Raw genomic sequence first — 21,975 nt, forward strand, 5'->3', positions numbered from 1 at the left:
CCGGCTAGAAGGGGGGTTGAATAGCCCTGAATAAAATACAACCCTTTCTCGAACAATTAAGCTAACACTTGAAAAATAGATTAAGCAGAAAATAAAGCATAAAAACGAGGCACCGGATTTGACTTGGTTACAACCGGGGAGGTTGTTAATCCAAGGAAGATGGTTGCACTAAGAACTCTTTCAGGCGGAGAAGCCTCGTTTACAGCAGTGTAGGTACAAAAACAAAGAAGCTAATCAAAGCAGTGGAAGCACACAAGTGTTCTTACAATTTCTGAACCGATGAAAAGCTTCTGGACCAAGGCTATATTTATAGCCTTGGTCGGGGCGCCTGGAAGGGGTTCCGGGCGCCCTGGGGGGGATAAAATTTTATCCCCAACGTTCAGATCGCGTAAATCGCGATCCTGGTCAAAATCAGGGTCCGGGCGCCCGAAAGGGTTCCGGGCGCCCCGAACTGTTCCGGGCGCCCCGGAGCCCAAAGTCAACCAATGTTGACTTTTTCATCCGGGGACCACTGCTCCGGTTTGGTTCGGCTCGGTCCGGGTCTTCTACTCCGGATCCGCTTGCTTGGGTGATCTTTGCCATCCGAAAAATGGCTCACCCGAACCTAACTTCCGGTCTTCTCGAGCGAGCTTCCCTCCGGCTTCTCGTCCCTCGGAATCGCTGCGTGTTTCCTTCTCGTCCGCCGGCGTACTCATCCGCAGTCTTCGTCCCTCGGACGCACCACGTGCCGTCCTTCTCGCTAGCTGCGTCTCTTGCTCCCGGAGCAATCTTCCGCTCCAGCTTTCGTCCCTCGGAACCACCGCACGCTTCCTTCTCGTCCGCCGGTGTACTCTTCCGCAGCACCCGTCCTTCTCGCTAGCTGCTTCTTCCTCTCGACTACCTGTGTTCCTAAGCTCCTGCATACTTAGACACAAGGTTAAAACAAACATGACCTACCTTAACTTGTTGATCACACCAAAACAACCTTGGGGTTCCAACGATCTCTCCCTTTTTGGTGTGATCAACCCAAGTTAAGCTAGGGTTAAAATAGAATTAGGTAAATTAACTTAATTTGTAATTTAAGTGAAAAAAGATAGAAAAAATTAAATCTATCTACCTCCCCCTAGACTTATACTTTCTCTTCTCCCCCTTTAATCACAAAAAAATGGGGTTCCAAGAAAAATAATCTAAGGGTTAAAGACTTGAAAAAAAAATATTTCTAGAAAAGTTTTAAGTTTTTAAGAAATTTAAAAAAAAATTCTAAGTTTCAGAAAAAAAAATTTTAACTTAGGAGAAAATGATTTGACAGTTTTTCTAATAAAAAATTCTAAGTAACAAAATTAAAAAAATTCTAACTTAAATTTTTGAGAATTTTTAAGCACAGTTTTTTAAAGCAAATGACTTAGGCAGTTAAAAAAAAATAAGTAAATTTCAAAATTGAAATAAAATATTTTGAATAACCTTTTTAAAGCACTAATTAATGCTTCATTAGTAAGTTAATTAAACATTTATTTCAATATTTTGGCTTCCAGGTCGTGGCGAGGCACTAGGCCTTCTTGGTTATTGGAGCAACAACCACTTCCTTGACAAAGCCTCATAAAGAAATTCTTTATTTAATTTTCTCACTTAAAGCACTAATTTTAATTTTAAAATTTAGTTTAAGCATGATTTAGGAACCCAATATAGGTTCCAACCTACTGGATTAACCAAAAAATATTTGGGGATATTTTTTCTTGAAATGTTCCTAATTTGTCCAGGGTGATATTTAAAGTACCAATTTAAATTATTAAATCTTCTAACATTAGTTTTAGATGAACATGCATAATTTTTTAAGTTATCTATTTGAATTTTCAAATTTTGATTTTCTAATTCCAATTTTTCATTTTTTAATTTTAATTTATCTAATTATTCTAAGGGACAAGACTTAGCTAGAATTACTTTTAAATTTTTATTTTCACTTTCTAATTTGCAGCAGTCTTTTGTTAAAAGTTTAACAAACTTAAACATTTTATTGGGAGGAAGAGATCGCACATGACTTACCTTTTCGATCTCGTTGTCCGTTTCTCCCCCTGAACTACTGCTTTCTTCCGACGTGTCTCCCCCTTCATCGATGCTCATTTCAGAAGAGCTTGAATCGCAGTCGTCGTCTTGATGACTCGCCATCAGTGCGAGTCCGGAGAATGCTTCGACTTCCGATTCGGACGACGTATCGTCCCACGTCGCCTTCAGGGCCTTTCTTTTCTGGATAGGCTTCTTACCCTTCTCCTTGTCTTTGTTTTTCAGCTTGTGGCAGTTGTCCTTGACGTGCCCTTCTTCGTCGCAGTGGTAGCAGCGGTCGTCCTTTTCTTCTTCCCCTGCGGAGGGTTAGTAGATCTAGATTTACAAAGTTTCTTGAATCTTCTTATCATCATTACCATTTCCTCGTCGTCGAGAGAGGATTCCGACTCAGGTTCGTCTCTCGAAGATTTGAGGGCAACGTTGTTCTTGGGCTCCTTCATTCCTGCACATCTTGACTCATGGACTTCAAATGTTGAAAAAAATTCTTCTAATGAAATTTTTTCTAAGTCCTTAGAAATGTAAAAAGCATCTACTAGTGATGCCCATTTTAAATTTCTTGGAAATGAATTTAACGCGTACCTGAGCGAATCTCGGTTACTTACCTTTTCTCCGAGATTCGTGAGTCCGGTGATGATTTCTTTTATTCTTGAGTGCAGATGTGCGACTGTCTCGTCTTCCCCAAGTCGCAGGCTGGTGAGCTGATTGCGAAGCAGATCTCTTTTAGCGAGCTTGGCTTCGGACGTCCCTTCGTGCAGCTCAAGGAACTTCTCCCAAAGTTCCTTTGCGGAGTTGTATTTACCGATCCTGTTGACTTCTTGAAGCGGAAGAACGCTTAGCAGATAGTACTCTGCTTTGTCGTTCGCCACGAAGTCGGCCTGTTCCTTTTTTGTCCATTTATCTATTTCCTTGTCCTCTAGAGCTTCAAAGCCAAATTTCATTGTTAAAAATAATTCAATATCTGTTGTAAGAAATACCTGCATCAGTTTTTTCCAGGTAGCGAAGTCCCCTTCATATTTCGGTGGGTGGATGCTTGGTCCGGCCATCGCGTTGCTTCGTTCGGCGGTTAGTCCTCCTGAAGCGCCTCGGCTCTGATACCACTTGTAGGACCGTTGGGCCGGCTAGAAGGGGGGTTGGATAGCCCTGAATAAAATTCAACCCTTTCTCGAACAATTAAGCTAACACTTGAAAAATAGATTAAGCGGAAAATAAAGCATAAAAACGAGGCACCGGATTTGACTTGGTTACAACCGGGGAGGTTGTTAATCCAAGGAAGATGGTTGCACTAAGAACTCCTTCAGGCGGAGAAGCCTCGTTTACAGCAGTGTAGGCACAAAAAGAAAGAAGCTAATCAAAGCAGTGGAAGCACACAAGTGTTGTTACAATTTCTGAACCGATGAAAAACTTCTGGACCAAGGCTATATTTATAGCTTTGGTCGGGGCGCTTGGAAGGGGTTCCGGGCGCCCTGGGGGGGATAAAACTTTATCTCCAACGTTTAGATCGTGTAAATCGCGATCCTGGTCAAAATTAGGGTCCGGGCACCCCGGGCTGTTCCGGGCGCCCCGGAGCCCAAAGTCAACCAACGTTGACTTTTTCATCCGGGGACCACTGCTCCGGTTTGGTTCGGCTCGGTCCGGGTCTCTATTCCGGATCCGCTTGCTTGGGTGATCTCTGCCATCCGAAAAAGGGCTCACCCGAACCCAACTTCCGGTCTTCTCGAGCGAGCTTCCCTCCGGCTTCTCGTCCCTCGGAATCGCTGCGTGTTTCCTTCTCGTCCGCCAGCGTACTCATCCGCAGTCTTCGTCCCTCGGACGCACCGCGTGCCATCCTTCTTGCTAGCTGCGTCTCTTGCTCCCGGAGCAATCTTCCCCTCCAGCTTTCGTCCCTCGGAACCACCGCACGCTTCATTCTCGTCCGTCGGTGTACTCTTCCGCATCACCCGTTCTTCTCGCTAGCTGCGTCTTCCGCTCGACTACCTGTGTTCCTAAGCTCCTGCATACTTAGACACAAGGTTAAAACAAACAGGACCTACCTTAACTTGTTGATCACACCAAAATAACCTTGGGGTTCCAACATTACCCACATCAGAACTCACTAAATATAGGAAATATCCTTCACATTCTTGAACCAACAACTGTTGAATCTGGAGAGCTGAGATAATAGATATCTCTCAATCGCTTATCCTAACAAATTCCCATGAAGGCTGATTTGAAGATTTAAATGTCACCACCTTTGCTCGACAATCGACGGTAGCATGGTGCTCGGACAATCAATCTATACCTAGAATAATATCGAATTTAATCATCTGTAATACATGCAGATCAACTGCAAAGACATGGCTATCAAAATTCAAAAGACAACCGTTACGCTTTATCTGATATCAACACTGCACTTGATGGTGTCAACATGACTAATCCACAAAATTGAGAAATTGAAACCTCCCAATCTTATATACAAACTAAAGGTCAGCTATGGGTGTTCCCCAACGATTGAACTAATAGCTTCAACTCTAGTATAAAACTAGGGTTCGAATAATATCTCTCTGAGATGGATATAGGTACACTATTCGTGATCCACTTTCAGAATAGAAAACATATGCTCATGTGTACAATCATAACTATGATCATGATCACCACTAGGACTGACTCCATAGGTCATCCGAATTGATATGTGATGAGATGTTTATCACATAAGATCGCGGGGTCAAAACTCAGGGTAGTCGGGGTGTAAATCTCCGGTTCCTGTGCAACTCACCCCACCTGTCACATGCTAGCTCAGGATGCTGTGATTTACCTCCCTTGTGATGACCTTAGGTCGGGTGCGACGGGAGCGCTGGGGGCGAGTAATTTCACCTTTCATCACATGATCACCGCTAGGACTTCAGCCAAGAGTAGTTTCACCTTGTCGCATCAATTGTAAACAACAAATCAAAGGATATATGACTTCAATAACTAAGAGATATATTTCAACTTGTATAAAAATTTCTTTACTCAAAAAAAGAGGTGAAATATACTAGAACAATCTTGTATCAGACTACTTGTCTCCTCGTAGTTGGATTTTCTATTTTTTGGAATGCTCCAAATTCCACTTGAACATCCAAATCTGGATCAGAATATATAAGCAAATAAATTAATTTTTTTAACTAATTAAACTTATCAAATTTTTAAATAAAAACTGAACTTAAAAATTAAATTTATGGGAGATTTACAATTAGTTAGGGGTTTTATAGACTTTACATAGTCAATTAGTTTATTTATTTGTATTTATTTAGTTTAATTGTATAAGAAATTTTAAATTCGAAATCGAACTGAATTGAAATTTCAAAATAATTCAATTTAGTTTAATTCATCTATTCGATTTAATTAACATTTTCTCACCCTCTATTCTTGTCAACGAACAGTTCGGCGAAAAAGAAATAAAATATTAAGGAAAATTTAAAAAAAAAAAAAAAACAGAGAAAAGGGAGGAAAACAAACAAATCGAGAGGAAAAAGAAAAAGTTTGGACCCGGGGAAGAAACGGCGAGCGCAAGGTGGGATTGTGTGACGTCGGTTGGATCGCAATCGAGGTTTCGTTCTCTTTTCACTTCTCTCCTCTCAGATCTGTGCGCACCTGATTCCTCTACGATTCGGTCGTCTTGTCCGGTGAGTTATAAGTTCTGAAGGCCAATTCATTGTTCCGCTTATAATTTGCATCTTTCAACATCGTTAGGTGTATGGAGGTGGGGGAAATTCCTCGATCCTGCGTGTCGTGGATACCTGAATTCTAGTGTTGATTGAGAAGCCGGATTTTGGGATACGGTTGGAGATCCGCTAGGGTTCTGTATGCAATTTTCTCTCGAATTGAAGCTGCAGTCACGGACTTTGATCTTCTGTTAGCTTGTTTTTTCGTAGGTTTGATTCGGTAAGGGATAATTCGGCTGGAACTAAGTCGGTTGTTCGGTGGATCAGGAAAATTGCTCTGCCAGCGGTAGGAGAAAAAAGGAGCGAACTTTACTTCGATAGCTTTGCTTTGTCGAGGATCAAATGGCATCTTCCTCTCCTTCTCATGTGGTAGATCAGACTGACGACGACCATGATTTCTTCAATAATCTAGTGGATGGAGATTTTGGTGGGAATGGATCTCATATTCGTTCCAAAGAAATCGCGAGAGATTTATCTAACCTCAGTCTTGATGATACTGGTACGTTTGTGGATGATCCTGATGATGCTGGATTAATTTCAGAATCAAATGGTCCACAAAAAAGTGAAACATTGCAGCTTGCAGGTTATCCAGAAGATTATTTGGCTTCTCATGATAGTCCCACTGTGAATTATTCACCAGACAAGGTAGCCACATCAGAAAGTTCTTCTGCGAGCATTCTTGAGACTGCAATGCAAAGCACATCGCCAACTAATAATGCTGGATCTAGGGGAACGTGTATAAAGCAGGTTCAGTGGAGTGCCTTCAGTCTTGGCACACAACAGTCTGACAATGTTGGGTTGGAAACTTCTTCAGATTTCTTTGTTGAGAATGTCAATCCATCTGACAAATTGAATTCAAATGCTGATTTTAATTTTCTCCATGTGGAAAATCAAGTTAAAAACGTGGACACACACACAAATTCCCAGAATAATCAAGAGTCACAGCTTTTCAGTTCAGTTATTGATCAGAACACAGGTGGTGTAGATGCACAATACTGGGAGAGACTTTACCCTGGTTGGAAGTATGATTCAATCACTGGGCAATGGTATCAGTTGGATGGCTATAATGAAAACGTAATTACACAAGATAACTATACTTCAGGAGTAGTTTCACAGGGAAATTTTAATGACAATGCAGAAGCTGCTGCTAACTTGGGTAGTTCAGAAGATCTATATCTTCAGCAGATTTCGCAGTCAGCCCTGGAGACCATAGCTGAAGAAAGTACATCAGCTAATACTGCTACAACTTACAATTGGAACATTGTTTATCAGGAGAACATGGAATTTCCTCCTAATATGGTCTTTGATCCTCAGTATCCAGGGTGGTATTATGATACCAACACCCAACAGTGGTATACCCTGGAGTCATACACTCAGACTACAAAAATACCAAATGTAGTTCAGAATGAGGCTATTGCTTCAGCTGGCTTCTCAGAAGGGAGCTATAGTGTATATGATGAAGTTGGTCGACCTGATCAAAGGACTGATATATCCCTAGGGAGCCAAGAGTTTTGGCACGGGGCTGATCTATCAAGCAGCTACTCTCATCAGCAGAACATGCTGCAGGCGAAACAAATTAGTGAAAATAGATTTTCTCATAACCAGCAGATGCAGAGCTTTTATAAACCAAGCACTGCTACAATAACTCGTGCAGATAATGACACGGCTCTTCAGACATTCAAACCAATGGTGAATCATGGTTTTGGCTTGACCAATGGGGCAATTATGCAATACAACTCTGCCAATGAAGAAAGTACACATCCAGTTTATCTTCAAAATCTGCCACATAGTATGCAACAAAGTATATCCAACAGCTTTTTAGGCAATCATAACTCAGTTGACTTTCGACAGCCTTCATTTCAAGATACAAAGGATTCTTATTCCATGTTTTCTCATGCTCCTGATGAAGGCAGATCATCAGCTGGGCGTCCTGCACATGCTTTGGTTTCTTTTGGGTTTGGTGGGAAGCTTGTAGTTACTAAAAATAGCAACTCTTCTCGAACAAATTTAGACTATGGAATTCAGGTGAGCTCCAAAATTTTGGGATTGGTTGTGGATGTATTTTAGTTGTTCTACTTTTGTACATCTATTTCTGTGTGTGCTCTGAAACTGATTTTTTATTCTATTTCTTCTGGAAGGAATATCCTGCTGGTGCAATCTCTATTCTTAACTTATCTGAGGTTGTGAAGAATGAACTTGATGCGTCCAATTTTGTTTCTGGCACCGTGTTGGATTACTTCCATTCTTTGTACAAGCAAAAATTTCCCGGTCCCCTTGTTGGAGGGAGTGCTTCTACAAAGGATATAAATAAATGGTTAGATGAGAGAATCTTGAGCTATGATGGTCCTGTTATGGAATTCCACAAAGGGAAATTTTTGAAGTTGCTTCTTTCATTGCTCCGAATATCATTGCAGCATTATGGCAAACTTCGATCTCCTTTTGGATCTGATCTATCACTAGAGGTTTTTATAACATTATTGTCATATTAAAACATATTATTCATCTTCTTTCTTGTTACAGCTATATGTTTTTTTTCCTACAATATATTCCTTATATTTCACAGGCCTTCACTGTAAAGTCTTGTTTTGTATTTCTTTCGTAACCCATATGTTCTGAATATCATCATAACGTTGGAGTCATTTTTGTGGAATTGTCTTAGTCTCTGTTGGACATCTAATGTCCAGATAATAATGACTTCTTTTCAACCATCCTATTTCATGAACATGATTGAATGTAATTTCTTTTTAACATGACAATTCTTTTTCTCCATCGTCTTTTGGTATGTTATGTTCTCCAGCATGTTAAGTTTAATTGTACGCAGTTTAACATGACATCATATGGTAATTTGATTAGAATTAAGTGTTATAGCAAATGAAATCATCAACAAAGATTGAGTAGGTTCGGGCTGATAGTCATCAGTGTTGCTCAATCTTATGAACAACATAAATGTAGGAATATAGAGGCATCATTATGACTAATTTTCCTAATGCTGCTACTTTTCTCTTTCTAGCATTTTGTTTATGGAACAAGAAAAAATTGTTCTCAGTCTTCTTAGGCAAATTCCTAATCTCTAGATGTTTGGATTACAAATTGATCAACAGGTTGTAAGATTCTTTGACTTCTCTTTAGAGTAACCAGAGTACCTATAGCTTTTACTGTTTTTGGTGGTTTAGGTTAATCAGGTTATTCAAAAAAACTTTACTTATTTGGCTTCTAGGTTGTGCTCACTAATCTTGAAATGTTTAATAGTTGTCATTTCCACTTTTTAAGCGCATAGTGTTACCAAAAAAAATCAAGAATAATATAGGTAGCCTAAATATGAGAATAGAAATTCATAATGCAAAGCTTCATTGTGGAGATGACGAAGAAGTTGATTGTTAACTCAAAATCATCACTGTGAAGTAAGATCCTTCACTTAGATTCTATTGTCTGCCTCAGAAATTGGAGTCATACATGAGTTTCATAAAGTAATTTAGAAAGATGTTTATGAATCCTCTCTTATTAATGATAAGGGTTTTCTTCATCTGCATGAGCTTAATACTATCTTGAACAGATTCTGTGCACTTTTTTTGTCACAAGCTGAAATGACTCTATTTCTCTATGACAAAGGAGAAATAGGGGCTCACAACCTCTTATGTGACACTTCAAAAGTATTCTGTTAAAAAAAATCACACTTAATTTGCATATTCTCTAAAAAAACATTGCTAGTTCATTTTTCTTCTGGTTTAAGATAGTATCTCCTTTTCCTTTTGCATAATTGCTGAATGCAGCTTTGGATTTACCAGCTAAGGGGGCGGTCAGGTCTTGCATTGCATGAACTAATTTACACAATCCACTGTTGTTAACCTGGCTTATCTGGAAGGTAGAATAAATGTTCTGTGATTGCAATCACTTCTAAATTAGTAGTAACACACAGAAGACTATCAGACAGCTAGCTTGCTCATGAGTTAATGATGATGCAGTGCATCTGAATTCATGGTTTAAAGACTTCAGCTGACATAATCTGCTTGTAATTATAATATATTTGGGATACATTTGTATGGTAGGATGTTCAAAGCTACTTTGAATTGCACAAAAAATAAGACATTTGTGTAGTGAATGTTTTTTTATAGGCAAATAGATGATAACATAATAGAGGTCTCCAATAAGATTGGCATCTCTCAGTGGCTTTAAATATTTGTCATCATCTGTTCCTTCTGTACAGAGCTGTTTTTATGCAGTTTGTCTGTCTGTTCAGATTTGAAGCATGCACAGTTGCATACTTTTTAAGCAAGAACTAACAAAGAATAATCACCCTTTAGGAACACAAACATACTTCCTAATGATTTTGATTTTTGAATTCTTCAAATTTTTGCATTTTTCTTGTTATTTCTAAAATTATCATTCTCTCTCTTGTAGGATTTAAATGGTCCAGAAGAGGCAGTATGTAAACTTTTTGCTTCCTCTAAAATTAGTAGTCCTTTTGGAGGTTATGGTTCCTATGCTCATTGTTTGAATAATATTCCACCAGAAAGTCAACTTCAGGTATTGTGAATTCATTCAAGGTTTTATTTATATAGTCTAATACTCTAATGAACTGCTGGTAGAAGTCTATATTCTGCACATTTCTTTCAGGCAACTGCCGCTAGGGTACAAAGCCTTCTTGTTTCTGGTAAAAGGAAGGAGGCTCTCCAATCTGCACAAGTAGGTCAGTTGTGGGGCCTTGCTCTTGTTCTTGCTGCACAGCTTGGAGACAAGGTTTGTGTACTGTGTTCTTTTCTGTGTGATTAAAGAACTAATTTACTTGATTTTGATTCAATTTTAGATAATTCCTTTTTTCATGTTCAAATGATTATAAATTGAAGATTCTTTTTTCACGTGACTAGTTATAAATGGAAGATTCTTTATTAACTCTGTTTCTCATAAAAGATGGGTACAGTTTTATGTTGACACAGTGAAGAAGATGGCACAACATCAATTTGCATTTGGTTCACCTTTACGATCACTATGTCTTCTTATTGCTGGGCAGCCTGCAGATGTATTTTCTGCAGACAACGCAGTTAATTTCTTATCTATGGCTTTACCTATACAGTCGGCAGAGGTGATTTAAACTCAAAATACTTAACTTCTAGTTATCATTTCAAATGAAGTTTCCTGTGTTTTTTCACTTCAAGTTAAAAGTATGCTTTTGCCTGGTATGAATTCACTCTTGGCTGAAATTGAAAGTTAATCTCTAATCAATCAAATGAATGTGATTGTTGTGGCAAGGGCCTATGTTAGTTTCATGATTGTTGACTTCTTTTAGCAACTATGGTAACTGTACCAGTGTACCTTTTACATGATTCAAACATTTGTTAGTCCTGCAGTAATTAGTTAATTTCTATTCACACTCTTTCTTCATGTTCTCTTTTACAATGATTTTCAGTTTGTCACTAACAATGGGATTGAGGGTGACAGGATCAAGAGCAATAAGGTTGTGGATGATTCCATATCACCTATTTTGGTAAAAATAAATAAATAAAGGCCACCAGCAATCTCCGTGCCATTGTATGGTGAGAATGGATGTAAGAATATCATTTATATGAATATCAAGCATACCCTCGTTCTAGTGTGTATCACTTTATTCCTTTCTTAAATCAAAGTTTACAAAACTAAACCCAATCAGCTACTTAGGATTGTTTAACCTGCTCAAATCTAAATGGGAAGTAGACGACAAAAATTGGAAAGTTTATCAAACATAACAATCCCAATAAAATACAATTCACAACCAAAATATGGAATTTTCTTCTTCTTTTTTTTTGGTTTTTCAATTTCTTAACTTTGAACTGAAAAAATATTGTCGTGTTGACACTACATCTGTCAAATTATGGGGTTGGTTTAACCAGTTAAATCTGGAATAATTTTGTTAACCACTTCAACCACTAGTTTAATTATGACAAAATTTTCTAGAATGCATATAAAATTTACAACAAATAATTATGAGGATGATAATAAAGTTGCACTTCTGAAAATAATATCTTTTGCTGCTGGTAATCAGCTATCAGAAATCACCTGGAAGGATCAATCTATACCCTGCACTAGTCTTGGGTAATGTATTCCACTTTGATATTGATTTGAGCTTGCATGTTGGTTTTTGTGCTCCATGGAGTTAGTATGATAAGTGAAAAGGAGTAAAGCACAATTATGATTATTGAGGACTCGGAAATTGTATTGATTGGGAAACAATGTCATAGATAGCCATAACTTGAGGTTTCTCATTGGATGTAAATAGTTGAAGACTGGGATTTAGAATGTTTTCTTTTGTAAGTAAAATTCACAATTCTATATCATGTGCAAGCATTACTACTGGAAATCATACTTGGACAACAATTATTAGAATTAGCTAGATCAAAGGGAGAACTAGTTTTATAATTATTAGAATGAAAAAATACATGATGGAACTTGCCAAGCTCACACAGCTTTCAATAGAACCTGGTCCAGGATGGCAAATCACAATTCTTTTGTGTTGGACACTAATGGATGATCATGGCAACAATGCCATTGAGATGAGGTGTTGTTAATGTTGATAAAATGTAAGGAATTAATCAATGTGGTAGCAGACTCCATCAGACTTGTAAACACCACTGGTTGTTGACTTTGTAGATCCTGAAATATAGAGTTAAGGAGATCAAAGGTGACAAAACAATTCACAGATCTTCAAAGGGTTCAAATGAATAATAAGTTTATGGGACATGCCAAGAATATAAAGAACCTTATCGTTTAATAAGGATATGTGAACCATCAACAAGGGAGACAGGTAAAGTTGAAGAATGGGAAAAACTTATGGCTACTTTTCATGAGAAGAATCGACAAATCCAGCAAGCACAAAGCCTTGTGTTTTATCACAAAACTAATAGTAGAAGTGGAAGTAGCGGCGAGAAATTATGATGAACTAGGGGCATTATGAAGTCAGTCCTCAAATTGTTCATACTTGATTAAACTAAAAGTAATGATCATGGAGCTAGAGCAGAGGTACAGGTTGATTGAGTGACAATGGCCCGTGCAGTAGGTTATTCATATTTATCCCTGCAAGCTTTGATGGATGATTGGTTGAACCACATTGGGAATGAGTATCATCCACAACCCTGACTGAAAGATCCAATGTGGAATTAAGCTCACAACACATATAACTAACACTAATAACCTAATGACTAACTTCAATGACTCAATGATTAGGTGCTACTTTCGTATATTCTGTCAAGTATTCAGATCCTTCCTAATAACTAAGCTTGTCAATTCTCTTCATTTCCATATGAAAAGCATAAACATTTTCCCCTTTTAAGCAGTTTCATACTATGACTTACTAAAGGTGCCACTTTTATTTTTCTCCTTTTACCTTTTCAATGCTATATGCTTTGAGGAATCAGTGGAAGTAGATGAATTTCCATACATTCAAGGCATTGGATTAAGTGTGCCCCTGTTTGGTGAGTGAAGGGTATCTGATATTACCCCTACCCTTAGTTTTGCTAATATCTATTTCATTTTCACTTTTCTACCATCTCCTTTTAGTAGCAAATCTTGACCGTCATTCCTATGAACTTCATTTTTGAACCACTTTATGTCATCTTATTAAATGCAAATTTATGTACCATCATCTCTTATTTCAGGCACATATGATTTCATCGCAGTTATGTACATAACAACTTAAAGTACAAAGAAAAAGGTTGCGGGTCTAATCATTGATCAAATTACATTGTTCGAATTAGCACAAGGGTTGCTCATTGTGTTGGCATTTTAATCCCATAATTGCCATATAAACAATTTATATATAGTTTCTCATTTTCTGCATATTACCCAAGAATTGGCTAGCAGCAAATTCTGTCTCAATTCTAGTTTGTTAGTGACCCATTCTCCTTTGATCTCTTTGGGATGCATGTCAGTTTGTCAACATTAAGTTAAACACAATTCTGTTGAAACGTTAATTGCCAAGAGTTTTTCTCTTTTTGAAGTAATTGTTTGTTTGATAATATTAGTTCGCTGTCAATGTGTAATCTGAAATTCATCTGAATATATTTAGAGTTCAGTTTTCGACCTCATTGACTTCTCAAATGATTGACAGGTTAAATCCAGTGGTATGTTGGATGAGTGGCAAGAAAATTTAGCAATTGTAACTGCAAACAGAACAAAAGATGATGAATTGGTAATTATTCATCTTGGGGATTGTCTGTGGAAAGACAAAGGAGAGGTTGGCACCCTTTTGCCATTTGTTTTTATCTGATTCTTTAGGCCATTTATTTTGGGTTAACTTTCTCAATTAATATTACTGCAGGTAACTGCTGCTCACACTTGTTACTTGGTTGCTGAAGCAAATATTGAACCATATTCGGACAGTGCAAGACTCTGTCTTATTGGTGCAGATCACTTGAAGTATCCAAGGACATATGCTTCAGCTGATGCTATTCAGGTTTTTTTTTTGTGTCTTTTTATGTTTTTGGTAATATTTATAAATGCTTTTGTAATTTATCAGTGTTTGCATGTGTGTTTGATTGTGGTCATTTCGCTTGCCTTACCTAATCTTTTGAGAATTGGCGACAACAACAACCATCATGACCAAGCCTTATCCCACTAGGTGGTGTTGACTATCTTTGAGAATTGAACATAATGAAAATAGCAAATTTTGGTAGCAAGAGAACAACTTTATGGTTTCAGAACTCTTGCCGAAAATTCTTGATCTGTGTAGGATTGAGTTTTACTTTCATTTCATTAACAGTTGATAATATGAATGTAGGTGTTTATGAACAACCAACAAGCATTTACAGGGACATGTTTGGTTTCTTTTGGTCTACTGTTACAAGCTATGCTTGGATGATAGAAAGTCCACTGAACTGAATTTCCAATTTAACATTTCCTTTTTCTTTCCAAATTTAGCTGGGAAGCATTACTTTGTGTTTATTTCACTGGTTAGTCCTTTCTGATGTGTAGTTATTAGCTGAAAATTTTAAATTTCTATGATAATTTGGTAATTCTTCAAAGGCATAAAGTAGTTAATAGTTGTATTGACCATGTTTTTTTTTTCATTTACATGTCTATGCGAACTTTTATTCCTTAGTGTCGATTGAAAATTAACTTTATGTGGTCTAGCTCCTGCCTCCAGGACCTATATGTGAATTTCTAAAACCAATTAACTATGGGAAAATCCTCTGTACAGCGAACAGAACTTTATGAATATTCAAAGGTGCAAGGAAATTCCCAGTTTATCCTACTACCTTTCCAGCCATACAAGATAATTTATGCCCACATGCTCGCTGAAGTTGGGAAGATCCCTGATTCATTGAAGTGAGTCATAAGAGTTTGTTTTTCTCTGCCATCCTTCTTCCTTTACATGTTTAGATCAACTTAGGTACTGTCAATCTGCTTCAAAATTGCTGAAGAGTTCTGCTCGTACTTCCGAGCTTGAAATTTGGAAGTCAGTGTTATCCTCTTTAGAGGATAGACTGCGTATTCACCAACAGGTAATTTTAATATGGGAAGCTTGTCTACAACCTGCAGAGCCTACATTTTTGCATTGCCCTTATATCTTTTTACTGTATTTGTCCAGGGTGGTTATGGTTCAAGCTTGGCTCCTGGGAATCTAGTTGGAAAGTTGTTTACCACCTTTGATAGATCTATTCATCGCATGATTGGTGCACCAGCAGCACCTCTTCCACCATTGCCACCGGGGAATGTAAATGATAAAGAAACATCATATTCAGTTGCCCCTAAAGTATCAAATAGCCAGTCAACAATGGCTATGGAAACATCATATTCTTTAGTTCCATCAGCATCAGTGGAGACCATGACTGAATGGTCAAGTAATAATACTAGTAAAATTAGGCATAATAGAAGTGTTTCAGAACCTGTGTTTGGACAAATCCCAAAACAGGTACTATTTCTTCCTTTTCTCTGTTGAAAATCAGTCATCTTGTTAGGAAAGCCAATTCCTTTTTTAGTAGTTGATTTCTTTTTAAAATGGGAATATTAATCGGCTTTTTACTGTCTTTGTTGGAATATTATCAAAGGATTCGAGCTCAGACGGTGCACAGAGCAAGGCAACATCTGGTGGCTCGCGCTTTGGACGCATTGGCTCACAACTTCTACAGAAAACCATGGGATGGGTGTCGAGATCACATCAACAGGTATTTTCATCGACATAATATGACTGCTTATTTCATATATATTCTTCTTCCGACACCCCTCTCCTTTGCTCTCGGTTTAACATATGCTTCCCACAATGCAAAGGCAAAACTGGGCGAAAGGAACAAGTTCTATTACGATGAAAAGCTTAAGAGATGGGTGGAGGAAGGAGCTGATCCTCCGGCAGAGGAAGCTGCCCTTCCCCCACCTCCAACAGCAAAATCATTCCAGAATGGTATGCTGGATTACAAGATCAGTAATACTTTCAAGAGTGAAAGCATCATCGATGATACTTTCAAGCCAGTAAGTGTTGGCGATAAGGAAGGACCAGCAGCTGAACCTTTGGCTCCATCGAAACAGAAATCTGCAATACCACCAATTCCACCCAGCCAAAATCAGTTCTCAGCACACGGCAAAGTGGGCATTCGGTCCAGGTCGACTCTTATCTTCCTTATTTGTATGTTTTCCTTCTATGTATTTTGTTTGTTCTAGGGATGTTAACAAAAAATTTGACATTCCTTAGATATGTGGATACATTCAACAAGGGCAGCGGCGGCGGTGGCCCCTTCACAAAACCTTTCCAGTCACCTGCACTTCCGTCAACAAAACCATTGGTCAGCACAAAGTTTTTCATGCCCGCCTCACCACCATCCAACGAGGAAAGGCCGACTGATACAGCAAGCGAAAGCAACCAAGATTCCACTAGTACCACTGGCGAAGATCCACCTGTGACAAGAGAAGCATCCTTTTCCCCACCAGCTTCATCCTCCATTCCTTCCACTGGCGAAGATCCACCTGAATCTGCAACGAGAGCAGCATCCTTTTCCCCACCAGCTTCATCCTCCATTCCCCGGTTCCTGAGCTCGAGCAGCATTGCACATCTTGGGAACACAGACTCTGGAGCTGCTTCTTCCTTGGCCATATCGAGAGCCACATCCTGGAGTGGGAATTATGAGCTACTCAATCAAACTACAACAGGCAGGAGGCCATGGCAGGGTCCTACAATGTTCTCACCCACTCGCAGTATGCCAGCCAGCCCAATTGGCAGCTCATCAACCTTGCAGCAGAATGATGCTTCTCTCTCGGACGACCTACAACAGATTGAACTCTGATCCATCGCTGCATGAGCATGAGTTTCCCATCAAACCTACATGATGTTGGTGTTGGATTACGAGGAGGGCGCTAACCAGAAATCTATCGTCGCAACAACTACAGTCTTTCTAAACTTCTGAGGCCAGGGAGGCCTTAATGTCATACATATAGTGGCATCCTTCTACATGGAAGCATGTGGGCGCCATGTACAGATGATTTGTTGATTTATCGATCTCATACGGTTTTTGCATAAGAGAAATATATGAACAAAAAGGCGGTTGATCTTTTCTTTTTTTTTCTGAAGAGTCATGTGTATTGACTTTCATTTAGTGGATAAAAGCTTGATTGACTCAAGAGCAGGTGTAGGGGAGGCAAATTTTGTATTTTGCACCGTTATTTAGAGTTTAACCTTCCAATATTTTCGAAAGACATTCTTTAAAACAGAATATTAATATTTGTGTGAGGTTGGAGTATTAAATTTAATATTTAGAGTGGTAAATAAATCAAATATTCTTTGGACAATCATAAAAAAAAAAAATTGATTATGGTTAATTATAAAAAATTATCAAATTATGATCAATGTCGCCTAAGGATAAACGAGGGCATTTCCAAACACTTAGGATTCAATTTCCACGCAAAAGTATATCTACGATGATTAAACTATTAATGATGTTGGATCACCACATCCGATTAGATTATTGGTAATGTTGGATTGTCATTTTAAAAGTAATTAGGGTTCAATTTCCCCGCCAGACGTACCTATGACAATTGAACTATTGATGATATTTGATTGCTCAAAAGTCATTACACTTGAATTTACTTGATAGGTGGAATAAATTTAGTATTGTAAATGACTTGAACATTCATCAATAAATTTAGTGCTTGGATTAGTAAAAGTTTGTTTATATTTATTCAATACACACAAGATCAATTAAATAAACAAATTTAAACATCCGTAACAATGTTCACGAAATCATATAATTTATTATATATTTTTTAGTAAAAAAATAAAAATAAAATTAACTATGTTCATTAATAAAATTTTTATCAATATGCTAAATAATAAATAAAAAATATATTTAAATTATCAAACTCAAATTAAATAAGTAAAAATTTTAAATAATTAAATAAGTTTAATTAAGAACTCACTATTATTTAAACGGGACAAACTGAAAGTCAAATTTAAATTAAGCTAAAAGATAAATCAAATTAAATTTAAAAAATTATTTTCTTAATTCATTTTAGATTCGGATTAATTTGACTCGCTTAATACCTTACAACTCTGTTGGACTTGTTTACCATCCTAACCCGACTAAATGGGATATCCAGTTAAAAAAAAAAAAAAAAATCCTATAAATAAATCAATAGCGGATCCCTAACTCTAAAAATAGAAAACAAAAATAAGGCTCGGGCGGCCTTCCGCAATGGCGGGGGAGGCGGAAGCATCGGCGGTGGAGATCGCCAGTTCGGCGGCGGGTTGGGGCGGGCGGGCGTGGGGGTTCTTAGAGAGAGTACGATCGCGCGCGCCGCTCGTCCAGTGCATCACTAACTTCGTCTCCATGGATCTGATGGCCAACGCACTCCTGGCTGCCGGCGCTTCGCCAGCCATGGTCCACTCCCTCCGCGAGATCGAGGACTTAACACCGCGGGTCGACGCTCTCTGCGTCAACATCGGCACTCTCTCCGACGGCTGGCTCCCTTCCATGCAGGCCGCGGCTGCAGCCGCTTCTCGCGCCGGGCGCCCCTGGGTGCTCGATCCTGTTGCCGTGTCCGCTTCCGACTTCCGGATGGAGGCGTGCCTCGGCCTGGTGGCCCTTGGGCCGACTGTGATCCGAGGGAACCCCTCCGAGATCATTGCCCTCTGCCGTGCGTGCAGGAATCGGGATTCGAAGGTAAATTTCTCGCCTTTGCTTGTATTAATTTAACTGTGGTATCGAATTTTGTTGCATGATAACTATCCGATCATCTGGTACACAAATACCTGATTTTTAAATAAGAATAAATCGAAGACTAAAGAATATGTGATGATCAATATGCCCTTTTCGTGCAACGAATATGCAAATGTTCTTCAAAGGGCAATTTTGTTGCCCTTTTTGGTTACATAGTAGTCGGAGCACAATAAATTTTAAGCTTGGAATGATCTGTATGCACTATTTTGCTGGCTGTTACATTTGGTATGTCTCTTACTGATTTGTCCAATTCGGATTCTATTTAGAATCTTGTTTGACTTTGATGAATAGATATATTTCATCAATCTAAATTTATCAAGATTGAGATATTTTCTAGGAACAATGAACCTATGATCACAAACACATTATCCCAGTCCATGTCAGATTCTGTTAAGGATCCTGATTGTCTAAGCAAATTCTTGATATAGGATCATAAGATCCTAAATCTAGATTGAAATCATGGAAATTGTGCTCCATTAAGGTGTGTTTTATTTTATCATGCATCATTGGAAGATCAACATATGTTCTAAATAAGAGAAAAATAATACTGTACAATAGGAGTCAATATAGTTGGTTAATTCATATTTTTTTGGTTCTTGCTATTTCTTTTAGTAACTCGATTCTTACATCTATATATGTTTTGGTATCTTCTATTCACTCAATACTAAGACATTGACCAATTAAATTAGCCTCATTTCACAATACTTTTCATGATATTTATGCAACTCTATATAGGTATTTGTAGCTGACCTTATTAGAAATTCTTATGTGTGAGTTATGCATTCTAGAGAGGATCCTAAGATGGAAAATTCCATTTTTGTATCTGTTTAAACTTTATTCAAACTTCGTGTTATAATGTGTGTCATTGAGTTATTGTCTTTGTCAGTTGCCTCTTAGCATCTTAAGTTAAACTTCTAACTATGGTGCTCTATAATTTGGTGTTATAATACATAAAATCCACGGTATGAAGATTTTCCTAGATTTTCACTCATCTATGCTCGATACTATTCAACAAATATTTGTCATTCCCCACAAAAGATAGAATGCAATTGTGCATAGCATTTCTAATTCTATCTTAACAATGACTGCATATCAAACAAGAGACAGTGGGTACTTTATGTTTAGTTAGGAAAATTAGTGATCTTATCATATGTTTCTGTGATTAAATTAGTTGCTTCTTGTGAAAGAATTATCCTACAACCTATTTCTGCTTATGTTTCTGCCATCTCCACTGATAGTCTATAAGAGATTCATTGTTTTCTTACTTGGGAAATTTGACACAGCAATAAGAACTTGATTAGCCACATGATTATTTTTATTTTAGCTTGCAAAAGCTAATATACTTAGACTAGCACATAAGACCTCATTTTATTATTGTCTCTAATGAAGTCTCCTTAAATGGTAACCTGGTTTGTCCAACAATTTAGCATTCCAGGTGGCTAGAAAGGATTTGACAGAATTCCTAGGATTAGGAAGATGGCGCATATTTGACCTTTTTGTTTTGTTTTGTTTAGGAAGGATGGGATATGCTTCTTTTTAAGCTTTTACCTTTATAAGGTGCTCTTCGCCATGGACTACAGTTAAAAGGGAAAATCGAATAATTCATAACTAGATCCTAGAGGTCCTTCTGCACCTTGGTCCATGATATGAGACTTTCTTGTTGGAGTTAGGTTATGAAAGGGACAGTTCATTATTCGAGGGAAATGGAAGGTGTGATAGTTCACCTGCTACATAATTATGGTCAAGATTTGAAATACCAGGTTTCAGTCCCTGAATCAAACAATACGGTGTCATGCTGTGCCGGGCATGCTGACAGCGGGTAGGAGGATAGCATTGGATAGTACGAGGAAGGGGATTGTAGGAGGAAAGGGGAGAGGGAATCTGCATACCTTGCAGAAACCCCTATTTGTCCTTGCAATTGCTCTCAAAAGGTGTCATCACTTGCATAAACTCTGGTGCTGAATTACTCATGAACTCACCACTAGTGGAAGTTGTCGCAAATATTGCCATCGCTTGTGAAATAGCTGGCAGAACTAGAAATTGCTCATGTGTGTCACAGGATGCCCTTTACCACAGCCTTGAGGTTTCAAGTAGGTTTCATGTGTCAGTTGATGCATGAAACTAGATGTTTCACTTGTGTTGACTGACACACAGCATTTTCAAACCATAACAACGGCTCAATTCTATAGCAAACTACTGTCTTCCTTCTAGAAGCTTTACCTCAATATTGTCTTTCTTCTAGGTTTTCATTTTACATCAAGTGCTGGTTAAACCACATAAAATTTCTAATTTTTTTTTTTTTTTTTTTCGGATCACTTCTCATGTCTTACAAAACCTGGCAAGCAGGGTGTCGACAGCTCCCACGAATCACTGGACGCTCTAGAATCTGCCAAGTCACTGGCATTCAGGAGTGGCTCCATTGTTGCAGTATCTGGAGCCACTGACTACATAACTGATGGGAAGAAAGTTATAGCTGCAAAGAATGGAGTGGCCATGTTGCAGAAGATAACAGCAACCGGATGCACTGTCACAGCTCTGATTGCAGCTTTTGTTGCAGTTGAGCCATCAAATCCTTTGGAAGCCACTGCTTGCGCTCTCTCTGTCTTCGGATTAGCAGCAGAGCTGGGTTTCGAAATGGCAAGGGGGCCAGCCTCCCTGCGAGTCCATATGATCGATTCTCTTCATGGTCTTGACGCGAACGCAGTTCTTTCCGGAGCTCAAATCTCTGTTGTATCGTAAAAGATAGCAAGCACCGTATCCTTCATCTTTGCATGGGATTGTTGCAGCCTCTACTCCTATGTAAGAAGGTTAATGTATTCACAAACTTAGTTGAGATATTAGTTTTGCGGGTCGAACGACGCATTGCATATCAAAGTAATATATACACTAAGCTTAATGTATTCACAATAATTTTTAGATAAGAGAGTTAATATGTACATTTATTGTTCACAAGGTGTAGGTGTTTTTATTTTTTAGCACGTTATTAATATAACCTTGTGTAATACAACACAATACACCATATATAAAAATTGAGATTAACCTGACAAAAGTAATTAAAATCAGCAAGCTAAAACTGCAGTCAGTTT

General features: G+C 38.2%; 2 protein-coding genes across 9 annotated transcripts; both read left to right on the forward strand.

Annotated features, from left to right (window-relative positions):
* Positions 1-5,501: 5,501 nt before the first annotated feature.
* Positions 5,502-17,235, forward strand: LOC121976578 (protein transport protein SEC16A homolog). Of its 8 annotated transcripts, none has more exons than XM_042528797.1 (15): positions 5,502-5,678; positions 5,746-6,216; positions 6,294-7,742; positions 7,856-8,179; positions 10,116-10,241; positions 10,332-10,454; positions 10,636-10,797; positions 13,795-13,920; positions 14,005-14,139; positions 14,884-15,011; positions 15,076-15,187; positions 15,274-15,597; positions 15,734-15,850; positions 15,954-16,282; positions 16,372-17,235. In XM_042528797.1, the coding sequence occupies exons 2-15, from the start codon at positions 6,133-6,135 to the stop codon at positions 16,958-16,960; spliced, it is 4,128 nt and encodes a 1,375-aa protein (XP_042384731.1). In that variant the 5' UTR covers positions 5,502-5,678; positions 5,746-6,132; the 3' UTR covers positions 16,961-17,235. The 8 variants fall into 8 exon arrangements, with proteins under 8 accessions (XP_042384731.1, XP_042384730.1, XP_042384724.1 ...); XM_042528796.1 differs by having other exon boundaries at positions 6,301-7,742; XM_042528790.1 differs by having other exon boundaries at positions 5,746-5,907; positions 5,985-7,742.
* Positions 17,236-18,329: 1,094 nt separating this feature from the next.
* Positions 18,330-21,841, forward strand: LOC121976580 (hydroxyethylthiazole kinase-like). The gene is made up of 2 exons (XM_042528799.1): positions 18,330-18,832; positions 21,236-21,841. The coding sequence occupies exons 1-2, from the start codon at positions 18,365-18,367 to the stop codon at positions 21,626-21,628; spliced, it is 861 nt and encodes a 286-aa protein (XP_042384733.1). The 5' UTR covers positions 18,330-18,364; the 3' UTR covers positions 21,629-21,841.
* The last annotated feature ends 134 nt before the right edge of the window (positions 21,842-21,975 follow it).

The sequence above is a fragment of the Zingiber officinale genome, chromosome 4B (genome assembly GCF_018446385.1).
Source record: "Zingiber officinale cultivar Zhangliang chromosome 4B, Zo_v1.1, whole genome shotgun sequence".
In the NCBI taxonomy this organism is placed as follows: Eukaryota; Viridiplantae; Streptophyta; class Magnoliopsida; order Zingiberales; family Zingiberaceae; genus Zingiber; species Zingiber officinale.

Coding starts and splice junctions, on each gene's coding strand:
- LOC121976578 (XM_042528789.1), top strand. CDS start 6,060: ATGGCATCTTCCTCTCCTTCTCATGTGGTAGATCAGACTGACGACGAC. Junction 14,140..14,883: donor CTTCAGCTGATGCTATTCAG/GTTTTTTTTTTG, acceptor TCCTCTGTACAG/CGAACAGAACTTTATGAATA. Junction 15,598..15,733: donor TTGGACAAATCCCAAAACAG/GTACTATTTCTT, acceptor ATATTATCAAAG/GATTCGAGCTCAGACGGTGC.
- LOC121976580 (XM_042528799.1), top strand. CDS start 18,365: ATGGCGGGGGAGGCGGAAGCATCGGCGGTGGAGATCGCCAGTTCGGCG. Junction 18,833..21,235: donor GCAGGAATCGGGATTCGAAG/GTAAATTTCTCG, acceptor CCTGGCAAGCAG/GGTGTCGACAGCTCCCACGA.